We start from the raw sequence: 19,552 nt of genomic DNA on the forward strand, positions 1-19,552 counted from the left end.
ATCTAACCACCAATTGATTTGTTTTGTGTTAAGTTTTTTTTTGTTGTTGTAAAAACAAACAAACACACTTCTGTTCCTGTTTATGACCAATTTAAGTTTTGTTTCATGTACATGAAGGGGCCCTTGTGCACTTGTTTCCATTGGCCTTGGGTGCCTAAAGACGCCTGTTGAGAAGAGAACACGCCACATCAACTTACCTCCTAGGTCCAATGTGAATGGATTAGAATGAAGTAGAAGTATTCACTGGATATCCTTGTATGTACCATCATTGCTCCAATTGTCTTCCAGTACTACTGTATATGGCAAATATTTCGCGGGTTTTTTTTTATTTTCTTGAATTTCGCGAGTTGGGTGCTTTCCACGAATTTAAAAAGGTGAGAAAATGTAAACTCTGATCCTGACATGAATGTGACGTGCACACATGCATTTCTGCATTCAGTACTGTACTCCACAATTGTTAATCACACCACTCGCGAAATTGTCGAAAAGTCCCGATCCGCGAAAAATTAAGCTTGCTAGATATACATGTATGCCCTGTTCCTGACATCAGATATGATACATTGTTCACTGATTGGCCATTTCTTAGCTAAGATCTGACAATAGGATTCCAATAAGCCAGCAAGTGTCTTTTTGACCTCTTTTATAATGGTCAATCTTTAACAGGATTGAAATTCTCTCACAAAGACAGTTTGTATTCTTAATGATCATCCACAGCATATTTGATGATATCAGGAGAATGTGAAGAAAATGTGAACTCACTGCGAAAGTTTGTCCGAGTGTCAGTACAGTACTCTCCGCATAATCGGGTAGGCTCCGGCAGAGCGTTTCATACCCGATTAAGCGGAGTACCCGATTAACAGAAGAACACGTCTCATTCACAATTGACACACACAATTTTTATGTACACGTATATGCATTGTACACTGCACCATACACCTACACTGTATGCTTAACACGCATGCTTGCACGGCACATTATACATACCTTACGCTTGCTCAGTCACGAGCAATAATTTACACTCTTTTTATGAACAATACATAGGGCCTATGTCTTCAGAAAACTTTGTCGTTTGACTCAGGCGTTTTCCATAATGAACACGTCTCTTTGCGTGCACTACAATAACGTAGAACGTCGGGTTACTTTTCGAGAAGTGACTGAGGAAAAGCAAAATTATGAAGCTGGTGCATGGCCTGATTTTCGTGGTAAACTTCTCGTATTGTGAATGTTGTTGTGGAGCAAGGGTGGAGCGCAAGTGTTTCAACTCTTGTCTGTCTATGCAGTTGTGAGTGCCAGCCACATGTATAGTGTTCATTTACATGTGTCAAGTCAGTACTGGTACATGTTTTTTCATGTTTAATCACTCCCCAAATGATCAGTCTTCTTTGCAAATTAAGAAGAGAATGCGATTAGCCGTGGAAAATGTGACATTCATGATTTCTTAAAGTGTAAAATCTGCGATAAAATGTGGATAGAAATTACATAAGAAGAAAATTATTTACCCATTTATGCGGAGAGGCAACCCGATTATTAGGTAATTTTAATGTGCATTGGAAATGATTTTGACATTGCTACCCAATTAAACGGAGTACCCGTTTAAGCAATAGGCGATTACGCGGAGAGTACTGTAGTAAAAATGAAAGTGAAATTTGTGAGACGCGCAATAAAATGTAATGACTGTTTCAGTGTTAGAACATCGGACAAAAATCATCAGGCTGACACCTTGAAAAAAGTCATCACAGTAATTATGTGGTGAGGATACTTCTACTTTTGTGCTCACATGCAAAGGAAAAAAGAGGTTTTGTTTGTGTGTAGATTCCACCTTGACTTGCTTTTAATCATTGTTGCTTGCGTCAGGAAACTAGAACCTAGCAAGTATTTTGTCACTGCCTTTGATGTATTTGTTGTAAAGACGGCAGAGCTCTTCTCTGCTCTGTGCACTCCCATTGATATTTTTTTTTTTCTGCAGTTTCACCACTGCATAATATTCAATCTCGGCTTAAAAAGTGATTTGATACCTACTGCAGTATCATGTTGTACTATTATAGTGGGGTTTTTTTCTTCTTTCTCTGAAAATTTTGAAATTTTGTATGTTTCATAGAAACATCATGAAATTCACACAAATTTCCAGGTCGTAGATTCGTGGATATCTGAGGATATGATAGTTGGTCTTTGGGACTTCGTCATGTAGCAATTGGTGATGTTGTATGAGCCTATGGCATGCTTTCGTTGGTTGCCTTAAACTAGGGAATAGCATCAGGGTAGATAGAAGAAATGGCCTTCAGTGTCAGGGAGTCTGTGCTCCGTGTGCAACTTGATTTAAGATACAGATACTAGTAGAGTTAAAGACCAAGAGCATACAGTACATACTTTTTATGTCAAGTCACTTATTGACAGTTTGTGATTTTGGCTAGTATTCCTAACATAAATGTACTTAGGTACTTTGCGGACGTCCCAAATGAAACGGTAGCATGCCGCTGGGGGCCGTAGATTGAAGACGCTCTTGAGGCATCTGTAGACCCATGGGTGATTTGAGATAATGGGTGATTTCAAGTTCAGTGCTAGTGCTAGTGCTAGTGCTAGCCCCCGAATAAGAGCCTTAAATCAAGCTCCAACACCGACGGTCAGATTAATGAGGTGATACCGATCAAAATTATCAATCACCAGCGCTAGGTGTTGAAATCACAGCACCGCGAGCTCCGCGGGAATTGTGTGACGAAAAAAGTGACGGCGTGTAATTACAGTCAAATATTAAAAGATACAGCCAAAACTGCTTATTTTTAGACACATAGTGAGGAAGACGGATTAAAATGCCACAATTTCATCTATTCCCCAAAATACAACTATCTTAATTTTGCTCCTGGGCTCAGATTTATATAGCCATGTCTGGAGTGTTCGTCTTCTTTACTTGGGCGACCACTGCATTAGCATAGACTTTGCACATTAAACGTGCATCTATTACGGAAGTGATTACAGGTCTCGCACGGCAACGCTGACACCAGCACCGAACTTGAAATGATGAAAATGATAATCCCTAGGGGCTAGTGTTAGTCAATGGCGAAAAAGCACGTAAATCGCCAATACAAACGGCGGAGCTCAGTTCAGCAGACGACATTCAACACCAAGCCCAGCACCAGCAACCGGATATACGTCATAATTTTGAGGTCAACTCCCAACACTGACGTGATTTCAAGTTCGGTTTTATCGCCAGTGCTAGTGCTGAGATAGCACTAGCACTAGCACCGAACTTGAAATCACCCAATGTGTCTGTCATTGTCTGATAAAACCTCAATGATAGAGCACTCCAAGCTATGTTGACTGCATTATATGATGCTCCTGCTCTAAACATTGGACTAAAGAACACATACGCTCTTATTCAAATTTATGAATTTCTTTCATCAAGATGTTTTTAATGCAGCTGATTGACGAATTGCCCCACATGGACGTAAATAAGCACTGAGTTGATCAGTGTTTTAGTAGTAGTCATGATAAAAGAAATCATGGGCCTAAGTTCTCGGGCAGGATTCAAACCAACAACCTCCTGATCTCGGGACAGGTGTCATCTCCACTAGACCACCGAGCTTCTGCCTGACAGCAAGTACTGGTTCTAATCCTTATGCAGTGGGTACTGTGTAATTGTCAAATTCGTGAAATTCTTCCATCGAGATGTTTTTAATGCAACTGATTGACAAAATCAGTTGATCAGTTGCACATACAAACTTCTCAATTTCATGCAGGTCCAAAAGTAGTGTAACATGGGACATGGAACCAACTTGACATTGCACAGGAGCAGGCTCTCAAGTGATACCTTTAGGTCACATGACTAGACATGTGACTTCTTGATACTTCAAGAAGAATATTCTAAATTTTCAATTTAGAATATAAAGAAAATTCCCCAAGAAAGTACACATTCCTTGCCCTTGTTACTGACATACGTTGTTTATCATTTATCATATCTTCTGAAAGAGGTACAAAGCCAAATACTGTCTCATTCATCATGCTGGAAAAAGAAAAGACAGTATGTTGAATTCTCTATTCATATATTTTTTATATCCTTGTACTACAGTGACATCACAAATTGTTGTAGTTTGTAATCCAGTGACGGCGATACCGAAACTTTATCTAGTCATAACTTTTGGACAGATTGTCCAATTTTCATCAAACTTTGCTGGTGTGTTCTATTGATACTTTTGCATTCACTCAATTCACATCTAAATTTGTGGCTCATTTTCTTTGTCATTTGACTGATATAAAAAAACAGTTGTAAAGATTTTCAGGATTCAGTTGTTTTCATATCACAGACACCTCAGTTGCAGTCACTTGTGTAAATCAGTTGAGGCACTTATTCTCAACTTATTCCAGTGTCTTCTTGTACGTGAAAGGAATCAGAAAGGGAACATTGAAGGAAATGGCATCACAGGATACACTAAACTTTCATGTGCAGTACAGTATTTTATTTACTGTCCTTGTTTTAGGGTCGTATTGATAGTTTTGAAGTAACACAGCCCAGTGTTTATTACTGCACTTTGGATCATGAAATGTAGAAGCAGAAAGTCTTCAGATTTTGAGTACTAAATCTACAGCAGGAAAAAAAAAAGTGAATTTCATCATTAAGAAACAGAGTCAGAACAGTACTTTGTGTATGAAATGGATGAGTTTAGCTGGGTATATGCTTTGGAAACAGATATGAACATTCAGTGCAACTGGACTTTTGTAGTTTGCCGTTCCTAGTCAGTCCTGTTTTTCAGCGATTCACTTCTGCAGGAGGATTCCTTCATGTTTTCTTTTTCAGAAATTGTAAACACTTGTAAGCGAGTATTCTGCTGTGTCTTTTTGACTAGGCACTTTTCAACCTCAATAACCAAGTACTGTGTATTTATCATTTCGATAAACGACTGTGTTTTGGTTTAAGTATACGTGTACTGATATCTTGCTATATCCCAACTAGTTGTTATGAGGTGCCACTATATTCCATCTCCATAATACAGATAACCCTTGTTATAACAAGCTGTTTGGGCCCACTTAAATTGTTTTCCTCACATCAGGCATCTTTTCATCTCAGTGCCATGAGCATCATTTTGATGGACTTCAGACAAGAGGCCAGTATTATTTTATCATATTAGTGATAAAAACAAAACCTGCAAAATTACCTCATTGTATCAGGTACTATCTCGCTATATCCAACCTCGTCATAACAAGGATCCACTGTACGTATACAGAATATTGATCCCACATTTTAAGTTTGCTCATATAAAGTTCCAGTGGGCATTTTTTTTTTTATTTCTATATTTCTACATTTATTTTGTACGTATGTATTTATTTATTAATTAATTAATTTATTTATTATTGAATATTATTGTTATTATTATTACTATTTTTTTTTTTTTTTGGGGGGGGGGGGGTATTTCATCCGTCCATCATCAGTTCTGCGTAACCCAAAGTGTTGTATATTACTGTAACTTCAGAAATGCATAAAGAGACCAGTGAGATGTTATGTACCTGTACTATTTTCAAGGTAATTAACTACATGTATTGTTTGAATTTCATACAGGTCAGGAGTGAATTATGACTGGTCAAGGCATAGTGGAGGCTGAAACTGTGTGCTTTGTTTGGAAAGCATTGAAGTGTTACATGTTGTGTTATACAGTGTACAGTCTTTGTACATGTAAGAGCAATAAACTGCACATTGAAGTATTTATAAAATTTGATTTCATGCTGTCTGTGTTTGCCGTTTATGGTTGATGTGGGATTCTTTTTGTTTTTGATTGAATAAAGACCTTGTGTATGTGTGTGTGGGTTTATGGACCACAATTTGGTACTTAATGGTTTGTTTTTTTATTCTGACATAAAGGATGCATTGGCAGGAATTAGAAATGTAGTTTAAATCTGTAGTTCTTTCTGTTTTTGATTGAATAAAGACATTGTGTGTGTGGGTTTGTGGACCACAGTTTGGTACTTAATGGTTTGTTTTTTTTATTCTGCCATAAAGGATGGATTGGCAGGAATTTAGAAATGTAGTTTGAATCTGTAGTGCCTGAAATGTTCAAACTTCAACTGCAGAAGTGTGCACAGATGCCAATACATGTATATCTCCAGTGAAGAAAGCATGCTACCCGTGTATGTGCTCTACATACAATGTACCCCTATTTTTGTATACGTCCATTGGATATATTCAAACCATTGAGTTACCTTTGTGAATTCAAACTGCAATGTCTTGCTGTTCTCTGTCCATCCCATAGCATGTTAACCGAAAATTGCTAAATGATTGATATATTCAAGTATATACATTGTATTGTATATACAAAGTATAAATAGGCAAATATATATATATATATATATATATATATGTCTATATGTCTATATATATATATATATATATATATATATATATATATATATATATATATATACACATATATATATATAGACACATTTGGCCCAGGTATGAAAGCAACATGAGGTTTACATACTGTAACATGCACTGATTGGCTTTTGGGAAAAATCCCCAAAGGTCAACTGTTAAATGTAACTGAACTCAAGTTTTCCTAAAACTTTTTGAGCCATTCAGATGTACAGTCAACCTGCTTATCAATGTCAACCTCTCATAGTCAAATAATTGCCTAAGTCGAAGGTCTTTTCAAGTCCTCTTCTCTTTATGTTCTATTGATTTTAATACCTCATAAGATGCACTTTCTCTAAGTTGAAGATATTTCTTCAGTCATAATAGATTTGACTTGAATAGGCAAGGTTGACTGTACATTTGTAAATGTGTGTTAGCTGTTAATGTCCAATACACTGTACTGCCCAATCCTTTAAACTGAACTTGCATGTACATGTATGTACTCATGCCACATGCATCACCCTAATCCCTGAAAAAACTAGACCCGTTTCAGACTGGTACTACATTCTATGTACAGCTGTACTGGTAAACTACTGGTTCTTGTGAGGGAGCTGCTGCTAATTATATTATAAGTACCAAACTAATGAAGACATCCACTTTTTGGGTACGGTTATAACTGCTGACATGTTTTCACAGAATTGTCTACACAAGGAGATATTTGCACTCACACATACACAGTGGCGTATCTAGGGAAAACGGCGCCCGGGGCAAGCGCGAAAATTGCGCCCCTAATTTCTGAAAAAGTGTTCAACCCCAACCTCATCCCGGTATCGTAGGGACTTTAAACAAAGTCCACATGATATGCTTTTTCAAGCACTTGAAAGGAGTATTTTGAGGGTGATATAAATGTAATGAATTTTGATAAATTTTGGCGAGCGAGCGCAGCGAGCGAGCCGAAAATTTTTATGTTTCAGCTTACAAAACATGGAATTCTCGTAATTTTTTGCGAGATCAAATCTTACAATTCTAATCAAGATATAGTGACGGCCTTATAGATAACGATTTATACCAACAAACTGAGGACTTATAATACTCTAAACTAGTACGAGCGAGTGAGCCGAAATTTGCATATTTCCGCATCATCATTACGTTTCGTTCTTATCTTTTTTGATTTGTTTTTTTTTAATGCGCCCCCCCCCCCCCCCCCCCCCCCCCCGTCCACGTATGTTCAAATCCGTTGGCGTCCTCTTTTGATCCAATCGGCGATCGCTTTAGAACGAATGAAATTGCAGCCACTGCTCCGTGTAACAATTTTCCTGCTGAATGTAGAATGACATGTGTGAACACAATAGACATTGTCATTTTGTCCGCGTCATCGTCACATTTTGTTCTTACCTTCTTCTCTTTCTTTTTTTTTTTTTTTTGGATAAATTTTGGCGAGTGTTTGGCGAGCGAGCGCAGCGAGCGAGCCGAAAATGTTTGTACTTCATCTTACAAAACATGTAATTCTTGTCATTTTTTTTTGCGTAGTGATATAGATATAGTGACGGCCTTATAGATAACAATTTATACAACAAACTGTAGACTTAAAAAAATACTCTAAATTGTACGAGCGAGTGAGCCAATATTTGCATATTTCCGCGTCATCATTACGTTTTGTTCTTATCTTGCTTGATTTTTTTTCTGCCCCCCCCCCCCGTATGTTCGAAACCGTTGGCGCCTTCTTTTGATCCAATTGACGAGAGCTTCAAAATGAAAGAAATTGCAGCCGCTGCTCCGTGAAACATATTGCCTGCAAGATATAAAATGACATGTGTGAACACAATAGACATTGTCATTTTTACCGCGTCATCATCACGTTTTGTTCGTACCTTCTTTGTGTATATAAAGTTTGGTGAGCGAGCGCAGCGAGCGAGCCGAAAATTTTTGTATTTCAGCTGACAGAACATGGAATTCTTGTGTGAACAGTAAACATTGTCATTATGTCCGTGTCGTCATGTTTTGTTTTTATCTTCTTTGATTTGGTTTTCTGCCCCCCCCCCCCACCATTCTCCCTCCCCCCCCCCCCCCCGTGAGTTTTTTTCCTTCTTTTTCTTCTTTTCTTTCTTTCTTCTTCTTCGTTTTTTTTTTCTTTTTTTCTTCTTCTTCTTCGTTTTTTTTTTTTTTTTTTTTGCGCCCCCAAGGAGTGGCGCCCGGGGCACGTGCCCCCCTTGCCCCCCCCCACCCTAGATACGCCACTGCACATACACACACATCCAGTAGCTCATCTGACATTTTTGAAGTATAAATTACACACACTCTACTATGTGTAATATAAAAGAGGCACTAAAATCATTTAGATACTGTACAAGTAAATTTTATTCATCATGATGTAAAAGATACACATAAAAAAAATTTCCCTCGTACATGAAAATTACTAGCAGGGGAACCTCATTCACACGAGGACTCAAAATCATGACAATTTCAATATACATGTACCATGTTTCTCACTATATCAGTGAACAAAATTAAAGAAACTGAAAGAATTAGAACTACAAATAGAAAATGGTTTCATTATATATGGCCTCTTTATAATGAGATTCACCAGAAACTGGTTGTGGGCAAACTTGAAAAAAAAAAACAACAAACAAACCCAACCAACAACAACAAAAATCTTGACATAACGGAGACAAAAAAAAACCAAAAAAAAAAAAAAACAAGTACATGTATGCACTTCTGGTACCAACAAATACCATGCACCATATAGGTGAACTCTGTTATTAATATAATGAACACAGATGCAACAATATCTTGTTATTTTCTTTATCTACTTTGTCCATTTTAAAAAGATTTCATAACATCAATGTCCTTGCAGTCCAAACAAGTTGTATATCTTGCTATATCGAGAGTTTGCCTGCACATGTACCAGTTTTTCACAAGTACATTCCTATGCCGCAATTCATGGACAGGTAATGTACACATGTATAATGTATGTACATACAACAATTGTTTTGAGAAGAATAGAAACCAAAGCCAGAAATATTCTATCATTTTGGAGACATATATAACAACAACATGGCATCATATAATTGGAAGCCACATCTAGGGAAGTAGCTCTCTTCTGCCTACCTCCTTTGATAGTGACTTTTGAAGTGAAATCTATGCGAGCTGAGCTTAGGTAATGCATAGAGTACCACATCAATTAAAACAAATGAGTAGTGTGACTCAAATATGGAATTTTTAAGATCCACAATTTTATGAATCATTGATATTGTCCTGGCCACTATTGTATATGAAATTTACAGAAAAAGTGGTGTATGTGTGGTTTTTTTTTAATACATGTAGTTGTGTTTACTGCATATCTTGGACTTCCTTTTCACATCATTCATAAACATCCATCATGTTCTTAGTCCAATTTTACTGTTGTTTAAAAGTTACCGGTAAACTTAAAGGGACTGTACAGTACTGGTTGAGGTGGGGATTAATGCTTTGCACATTCCTAAGTGAGATAATGGGAAACCTCTTATGAAATATGAAAGAGCATGTAATTTTAAGAAGGGTTCAACGTTTATTTGATGAAAATTGGTTTTCAAATGGCTGAGATATCCAAAAAAAAGTGTTAATAATAAAAGGCGACATGCCATAACTTTATTAGGATCTCTTTGTCTCACTTTGTTTTTGGATATCTCAGCCATTTCAAAACCGATTTTCATCAAATAACCTTTTGATACCCCGTGGAATTGCACGCTTTAACATGGAATGACATTTCACGTTTACTTGGATTGAGGGTTGCAGCTGTCAATATCCAGCAAGCAGAAAATGCCCCTAGCACAAACTATTTTTTTCCCCTGCTGGTATACTTGGAGCATCGTCCAGTCACCAAAGGAAAAACAAAAAACAAAAAAACCCTCAATTTACATGTGTATGTCACACTACAGGGACATGTCGCAAAAGATTGTTGGTCACATTTACCCAGTTAACCCAATTCAGCTTTTTGCAAAAAGGGTCTCTTGAAAGAACCCAATGAGAATTTGAAAATAACTGCTCTTCCTATGAAGCAAAGGGCAACAAAGACTGAAGAGTGTCTTAAACTGAAGTATCACAGCTTGCTTTACCAATGACACAACAGAACTTCTTGGTCACTTGCATGCATTGTAAACTACACGTGTACTGTAACATTCTTAGTTTTTCTTACTCCAGGTAATGAAAAAAAAAAAAAGACACAGTACAAACTATATCTCGGATTTAGTACGTCTGAATTACCATCTTCATTACTACCGTTATCACCATAAGAAAAAAAAGCTTGATTACTGACAATGGACATTACAAAATAGATTACAAAGAAGAAACATGTTGCATCTATCAAAATGTCACCTACTATTGGAACCATTAGCTTAATACAGCATGTACATGTAGGTAACCCCTTCAAGCTACACTGTACACATGTAGTTATTCCTCCAAACTTCATTATACGTTATCTGGAGACAGCGCTTGGTAAAAAAAAAATATAATACCATCAATCTTGCATAAGTCAAAGTAACATTAAACATTGAATATGTTACATGATGTATATTTGACAATTGATGTATATAAAATCAAAATACAGTCAATTCCTGTTATGATAAAGCCCTCGAGACCTGCAGTTTTCTTTCATTATATCGAAATACCGTTATAAAACAAACGTAAACAAAAAAATATATACTGTAAAACGAGGAATTTTCGCGTGCACTTTAATTTCGCGAATTTCGCGAGCGCCAAAATTTGCGAAATTAAAATGCACGCGAAAGCTTTTGTCTACACTACATGCATTGAATGCCAGTAGCAATTCGCGAAAATTTCATGCCACGAAAAAGGCTGTCAGCTCCAATTCGCGAAAATTTCATGTCGCGAATATATCATGTTTTACAGTGTATAGAGCTGATGAAGTTGGGGCCTAAATTTTCACTTTGTTGTAAGCAGAATTTTAACGGGAGTGCACTGTATACTAAATCTGTGTTCTCAGATCAGGGCAAATCAAGTAGTGAGCTGAGCCTAGAGTCAGTCACTAAATTTTTGCCTACCTGTATTCAACAAATTAGCTTGATCTACGATATCCTTTGCAGGAGATGCAATTATTCCTTGAACTTCAACACAATTTCTTTAGATGATGAAGGCATTTCTGAACTGACAACCAAAGTGTTGTGATATGTTCACTGCATAAGAGGTCAAACTACATTGTCATTTTCAGTTCACCATCCAAAACTTTCCTTGCCAGTGGGGGCTGTTACCATTACCACCTTAGTATGCAACTCAGCTGAATTTCAGAAGACAACTTCATCAAAATTGGCAAACACTCCCCCCCACCCCCCCCCCCCCCCCCCCCACCATGAATATGTGAGACATAAGGAAAACAGTGCACTGATGCTTGTTCTGTTCAAAACCAATGTCTCAGCCATTTCTGCGGGTAAATAGAAATTAAGTTTTCGGTTTTAGGGAAAAGGAGTGCAAATGTTGAGAAAATGTCATGCATTGTATGATATACAATGTAACATTGACAGCAACAAAGCTGCAATAATGGCATTCAACTTAGATAGCAGGTACAAATGAGCCCCCAAGTGAGGGTTGAAGGAGTTCATAATTCCCTATTCTACCCCCTTTCTCTGCCAAAGCTTGAACCAATCTGTGTACGTCCCACTTTCGACTAACTGTCATATATCTGTCATCACCCTTTCCCCTAGACTTTGTCTTCAACCCCAGCTTGAGAGCCATGCCATGGACAACTTTTCTTTCATTTATACTGAAATCTTTGCTGAAAACCAAATCCTCATCGTTTGTTGAGCTGGCATAGGCTTGAAGGAACTGCCACGTTTTCCCGTTATCAAGCTGCTTTGTGTCTGGGTCCTTCAGCTGTGCTAGGTCAAAGCCAAGTCCTGCTTTGGATGACGAATCGTTGCCTGTTGCCTTGACAGGGACGGCGATTCCCTCCCCCGTCTTGCCTAGCCCCCCTTCACCTTTCCAGCCCATCATCTTCAGCAGCTTGTGGCCAACATTGGACTCTGCTATTGAGGTCTCCTGGTTAGAATCATCTGTCAACTGACTGCGGCCCACAGCCTCCCCATCAGTGGCCGAAGTTTTTCGAAGGGTAACATGCGTCATTTCTAAGGCCCGTAGGGCATTGTGGGCAGCAAGATGCTTGGCCTCCCGCGCATTGAGTGCCAAACCAGCTCCAACACGGCGGGAGGAGATGTACACTGTGCACAGAACTGCTGTGGAATTTTTAGGCCTGGGATACTCTTCTGTCTGGAAGTCAGCGTGTAATTTAGAAACACTTACTGAGTTCATGATCTTACAAATTGGGTTTTCAATGGGAGGTTGGTTGGATTCTTCTTCTATTGTTTCATAGAGAAAAAAACCTGGTATTCTTGGAGCAGGAGCAATAACACGATTGAGATCATTTGTTCGAACATCATAGGGCAACTGTTCCAAGATCGATGAAGCGGAAATGATGTTAGACTCTGTTTGAAGAGTTTCAGACTGAGGTTCTGTTGTTGAAGCCTCACATGCCTTGACTCCCTCAGGGAACTGATTTGAGTAGGAAGGGTTATACCAAATTTTACTGCTGCATCCTAGCACGGGGTCAAGTGGCAAACCTTCTTGAATCACAATGGTGTGGTTCTCTATCAAAGAATGCGCGAAAGAGTTCAGCAAATTTTGCTTTGCTGCCTTCTTTGAGCTACTATGACACACACCACAAAGAACACTGCAGATAACGAGTTTGGCCTGCCATTGCCCACTTGTGTCCTCTGTCAGCATGTAGTCAAATGCGTACTTTGTGCCTGATGAATAGAGCAGATTGAGAAGCAATTGCCTAAGCTGGTCATCGCTAGTCTGTAGGCCTTTGCACTTAGCCTTAAATGCACCACAGAAGCTGCCAAGCTTGTCATACTCCTCCTTAGTCACAATTGCTGACTTGCTCCTGGGAGGATAAATTGTGAAGAGGGGAGTTCCTCCATCTATGCACTCAATGCTTCCGGTTATGTCCTTTGCTGTTAGCCTGCCAGGTGTCTGGTTTTGGGTGCTGCCTTGCTGCAAGCGGGACTCCTCACTTTGGGAAGCACTTACAGAGGATGTGGTTGTATCCCCAGCCAGGTGCTGTCTTTTGCTTCTAGGCTCGGTAGATTCTCCTTTAATTCTCTTCGACCCTTGGTTCCCAACTCTGTCCTTTTCCTGGCAACTTGAGCCTCTTGCCGGACCAATAGTTGAGGAGGTGTCCCCCACTCCAGCAGCCATGTCCCGCACACGGTCCATAAGTTCTGGGCAATATCTTTGGAGAAATGAGACACAGCATCTTGGATTCAGTCTCAATTTTCCTGTATCAATGTAACAGGTTCATGAATTCACAAATTCAGGTCTTTGTGAAATGCAGCCATTTGATCTGCCATGAACACCTCCCCTTTCTATCTATTGTGCTCTACAAGTTCTACTTTTAAGCAGATCCAAATGAACATGCCTGACAGGAAATCCATGTAATTTGTGAGAATTGGCTTTTTGCTGGAGAGGCCTATCATGCACAGTTGCTAATAGACATCTTTGAGACAGTGGGCTACTGGAATGAATGATCTGTAAGCTCTGGATTAGTGTTTGACCTGGATGCCTGCAGCCAGTTCTCTTACCCTGTCCATCAAATCGGGATGATATCTGTACAAAAATCAAATGTATGAAAACAAGAGTTGCATTGGGAGCTGAATGATGACATATAATCTGTAAAATCTTGGTAATTATACTGATAATAATATTCATCACAGGAATCTGTATCTGTTGAGGAATACCCTTTTAAACTAATATAGCACTGGACATGAATTGACATACATTGTAGACTATCTTGCAAAGTTCTGTGTGCTACTGGTACAATCAATGAAACCTAAAATTGTGCCTGTGAATGTTTATGTAAAAACTTATGAATCAATTATCTTCCTAGCTGTGACAAGTGCGAGGCAGATCCAGTTCGGCACATAACCATTTGACTTCACATATTTTTGACCGATGGCATCAAATATGGCCTATGGGTTCAAACTCAAAAAGGGAACACAACAATTGTGACTCCAACTGGCTGCAATCTACGATCTACATTTGTATTGAACTTCCCTGATTATACACAGCATAAGGACAGTTTTATTTTATATTTTACTAGTGTATGATTCAGACATCAGTGCAGTGCAAGGACAACCTGACATAGCACATAGGCCTGCCTGATTATGCTAATGAAATCAAGATGTTGATTGTACTTGTAGTTGTAGACTGGTCTTTATTGTATTAAATTGGGCATAGATTTGTCTACTCATGAAATAGGCCCCAACACTACACTGCCTGCCTGTACAGTACCGCAGCTTTTCTGTTATACACTGTACTCGTGAATTCAGCCCCTATGTAAGTAGCTAGCCCAACCAGATCGCAGATGCCATGCGAAGCATGTTGTATACTAAATGATTGCACAACGACAACAAGGCTGTGTATAGAGCCATCTATCTACTCTACATGTAGTTTACTGTTTGGCAGTGCAGTGGTGGGGCTTTCTTCCACATTATAGACCCTCATACTGTAAAACGAGGAATGTTCGCGTGCATTTTAATTTCGCAAATTTTGCGAGCGCAAAGATTCGCGAAATTAAAATGCACGCAAAAATTCTTGTCTACACAGTACACTATATGTATTGAATACTAGTGGCATTTCGCGAAAATTTCATGCCGCAAAAAAAGCCGTCGGCTCCAATTCGCGAAAAATTCATGCCGCGAATATATCATGTTTTACAGTACTTGAATGTGACCCCACCAAATTACATATACATTTATGCGTGGTTGATACAGCGGCGCAGCGCGGCAGAGTCAGAGAGGGCCAATTTCTGCTGGACATCCTTTTCTTTTTCTTTCTCCCTTTGGCCTTTCATTCTCGAAAAGGCTTCCAAAATGTCCCTTGGCTAATTTAATCATAGATAGATTCTACAACCCTAAGAAACGCGAAACGACCAAACGGGGTGCTGTGTGTATTCGTACGGGTGTTAGGGTCGCCGTGCATTGCAGTTACGGTAATGGGGCTGTACCCCGTACGGCGTACCCGTGGGCGCGGGCGTCGCGGGGGAACTACCTGTTGCATGCAGTTACGGTGGGGCTTATCTATTTCACGATTTTGCCTTAAAGGACAAGTTCACCTTCATATACATGTGGATTGAGTGAAGGCAACAATGTTAGCAGAACACATCAGTGAAAGTTTGGGGAAAATCTGACAATCCGTTCAAAAGTTATGAATTTTTAAAATATCTGTGCAATCACTGCTGGAGGAGAAGACTACTACAGTGTATGATGTCACATGCGTACAACGATACATTATAAGGAAAATAAAAAGAGAATTTCACAAAACTTGACTTTTTGAATAAGGTGCACATTTCCTCGACTTGTTACTGACTTATGTTAGGGGTAATATTATTCCCCTTGACTTCTGAAAGAGAGAAGTCCAGTGTTCTTTTATTATGTGAGAAAAGTGAGAATATCTTGAATTTTCTTTATACTTTCTTTATATAGAAGGTTTCTAGTTGTTTGTACTCATATGACATCACAAGCTATAGATTCTAGTAGTCTTCTCATCTAGCCGTGACTGAGCATAAACTTCAAACATTCTGCCAAACATTCATAACTTTTGAACGGATTGTCCGATTTTCCTCAAACCCTCATTGATGTGTTCTAGTTCTTCTACTAATATTGCTGCATTCACTCAACCCACATGTCTATGAAGGTGAACTTGTCCTTTAAGTTAGAGGGGCATTCATCTGTAATTCCCACTGACTTAAAAAAAAAACCAAAACATGTCTATACTTACTTGCAGCCATCAAATGTCATGTTAGCCCAAACCATGGAGAGTGAAATTAACTGCATCTCCTCAGGGTAGTCATCCCAGTTCCTCATTATGAAAGTCTTGCGTGCTTTCCAGTGGTTATCAGGCTCATTGATGAGTCGAAATGTTTCGACATATTTGTCGTCTGCCATTGTGGTTTTTAGCGAGTAGTGAGTACAAGTGAATATGATTTGAAACTTTACGCTCTGTTGAAAAATAGAGCACTGTAGTAACTAGTAAGGTTCAAGTCAAGTACAGGAGCAATTCAACTAGAAATACAGAGAATTATAGATTGCTCGAGTGTAAATATGACAAAGAGTTCTCAAACGCCACCAGGGTCAAACACGCTATCCCGTGTCGCCGATACGTAGTGAATGCGCACATATGCATGGGGAACCGTAATAGTGAATGTAGTTGTTTCCTACATACGGCTCTATAAACACATGCACATACATACATAGGCCTATATTTGTTGTGCATATAAATATTAATATCAAAATTATATATATATTTTAATATATGAATGAAAGATGATACATTGTATAAAATTTGAAATAATAAATAACAGTGTGGTATCAACCAAAGAGCTTAAACCGGCAACGCACAATAAGTATCAGGTGAGCCATTATCTCACATGGTTGTCTGATCTATCGATGGGCTCGCGCTCATCATGGCAAGCCGATCTAATTCTTAAAAAGATTTTTTGATATCACGAATTCCATTTCGTGATATTAAAAATTCGAATTTCTGATATCACAAATTCAAATTTTGATATCACAAATTCAAATTTTGATATCACAAATACCCATTGGTTTATCACGTAAAACCAATTTTTGACATCACGAAATCGAAATAGTGATATATCACAAATGCAATTTGAGATATCACAAATTCACATTCTTGATACTTGTATTATGAAGAAATACATTAAATTTTTTGTGATATCACTACAACAAATTCCAAATTGTGATATCATTAATTTACATGGAATATCAGCCCTTATCTTTCGTAAAAAAATCATTTGATTTCGAGCATTAGTTAGAAAACCACCCTGAATTCGAGCGTTAGTTGAGCGCAGCTTGCGCTGATATTCAACAGTGAATTCGAACGTTAGTTGAGCGCAGAAATACTAGGAGAGTTCGAGCGTTAGTTTTGTGCTGAAAAACAACTGTGATTTCGAGCGTTAGTTGAGCTCAGAAATACACAGGGAATTCGAGCTTTAAGTTCAGCACAGAAAACTAATGGGAATTCGATCGGTAGTTGAGCGCAGAAATAAAGAGGGAATTTGAACGTTAGTTTTGCGCGAGAATTCAACTGTGAATTAGGCCTAAAGTGATAGTTTAGCGAAGAAATACAAAGGGAATTCGAGCGTTAGTTTTGCGCTGAAATTCATCTGTGAATTCGAGTGTTAGTTGAGCACAGACATAGGGCCTATAAACACAGGGAATTCCAGCTTTAGTTTTGCGCTGAAATGTAACGGTGAATTCGAGCGTTAGTTGAGCGCAGAAATAGGGGCCTACACAGGGAATTCGAGCGTATAGTTTTGCGCTGAAATTCAACTTTGAATTCGAGCGTTACAGTTAAGCGCAGAAATAGGCCTACACTGTGAATTCGTTAGTTTAGCGCAGAAATTCCGATAGAATTCAGATGTTGTCTTTACATAGAATATTTAGCAAAAAAAAAAAAAAAAGAAACTGAATGAAAAATTTTGGCATCCCGTCTTTCATTTAAAGTGATTGGAAGTAGTTTTAGAAGAATCGATAAAAATAAATCGTTTAAATTCCATTGTTGATAATGTTGTCAATATACTTCAAAGTCACATATATAGGCCTATTGTCATTTCTTTTTCTCAGCATTTCTCGCCACTGATTTGGCAGAGACTGGTTGACTTAGGCCCTACAACTTTTGTTTGCGTTTCTCTCAACTCTGTGACTGACATACTCTCTCCCGGCCTTTCCCGTCTGTAACTCCTCCAAGTTAATAAGAGAAATTTTTCATTGCGCAGATTAAGAAAATTGAAGTCCTTTGTAGGCCTACTCTCTAAAAAAAATCGAGTGAAAATATTCACTCTCAAAAGAGTGATCCAAAAAAGAGTGAATTTAGAGTGAAATTGGAGTGAATTTTGAGTGAAAATATTTAGGCCCTATTTTCATTCATTTTAGAGTGACCTCAGGATCACTTGAAGATTTTGGAGTGATCCCTGACGTCACTCTAAAAAGAGTGAAAATGAACATTTTCACTCGAAATTCACTCAATGCAATTTCACTCTAAATTCACTCTTTTTTTGTATTCACTCTTTTAAGAGGGGGAGCTAGAAAAAAATCCAAGTATTGCACCAAAAGTTTGCAGCAGATCGCTGAATTTCAGGTCTGAAAATGTAAAATCACCTTCGTGTAAGAGGAGAAAATATCCCTTTTGTATATACACCCCCGTGAGCCTGCCTTTTCTGTTTGATTGCTTAACAGACAACATTCATGAAATCAATTGTAACAATAAATTTATACAAGAAGTTTATTCATATGCTACCACTTTATAGGCAAATTATTCAATAATAATCCACACCAAAATATCCTGCTATCCCTTAAACAAGTGGGGCCGTTGCAAGTCGATAAAAGACGGAAAACATGCATCAAATTGCACCATTCACAACATAAAAATGCAAAAAGTTCTCACCGTGGGAGGGGTAACACCCCGTTCCCTAAGCTCTCTCGGACTCGGTCGCTTCGCTCCCTGGCATAGTAACCACCGCCCTCCCAACATGCCCAATGTCACAAGGTCATTATCCAGGCTACGCCGGTACGTGTAAGCGGGGGGTTCAAGACTTTATAGGCAAATTGTTCAATAATAATCCACATCAAAATATCCTGCTACCTTAAAAAAGTGGGGCCGTTTTCAAGGCGATAAAAGACGGAAAACATGCATCAAATTGCACCATTTACAACATAAAAATGCAAAAAGTTCTCCTCCCCCCCCCCTTCCCTCCGCTCGCTCGGGCTCGGTCGCTTGGCTCCCTCGCATAAAGTAGGCCTAACCGCCGCCCTCCCAAAATCTATGAGATCATTATCCAGGCTACGCCGGTGCGTCTAAGCGGGGGGGGGGGGGGGGGGGGGGGGGGGGGGGGGGGGGGGGGGGGGTATCAAGGTCAACCCCCCCCCCCCCCGGGTTGCGCAGCCCCCCCCAAACTGAAAAACGTTCCGCGGTCCCTGTGATGGCCCGTTTTTTTTTAAGACGGCACAGAATGGGGCATGGCGCGTGTTAAACCTATGGGAAAAACGTTGGGTTAGGGTTTTTGGTTATGGTTATGGTTAGGGTTAGGGTTAGGGTTGGGGTTAGGGTTAGGGTTAGGGTTAGGGTTTGATGGTTAGGGTTAGG

General features: G+C 39.0%; 1 protein-coding gene across 1 annotated transcript; it reads right to left on the bottom strand.

The window, feature by feature from the left end:
* Positions 1-11,881: 11,881 nt before the first annotated feature.
* On the bottom strand, positions 11,882-16,524 carry LOC139722272 (uncharacterized). Its single transcript, XM_071633581.1, has 2 exons — positions 16,166-16,524; positions 11,882-13,619 (listed from the first exon to the last, which is right to left on the bottom strand). The coding sequence occupies exons 1-2, from the start codon at positions 16,330-16,332 to the stop codon at positions 11,882-11,884; spliced, it is 1,905 nt and encodes a 634-aa protein (XP_071489682.1). The 5' UTR covers positions 16,333-16,524.
* Between the last annotated feature and the right edge of the window lie 3,028 nt (positions 16,525-19,552).

Source organism: Diadema antillarum, unplaced genomic scaffold (genome assembly GCF_040938485.1).
Source record: "Diadema antillarum isolate AM-2024a unplaced genomic scaffold, OU_Dant_1.0 scf00000162, whole genome shotgun sequence".
NCBI lineage: Eukaryota > Metazoa > Echinodermata > Echinoidea > Diadematoida > Diadematidae > Diadema > Diadema antillarum.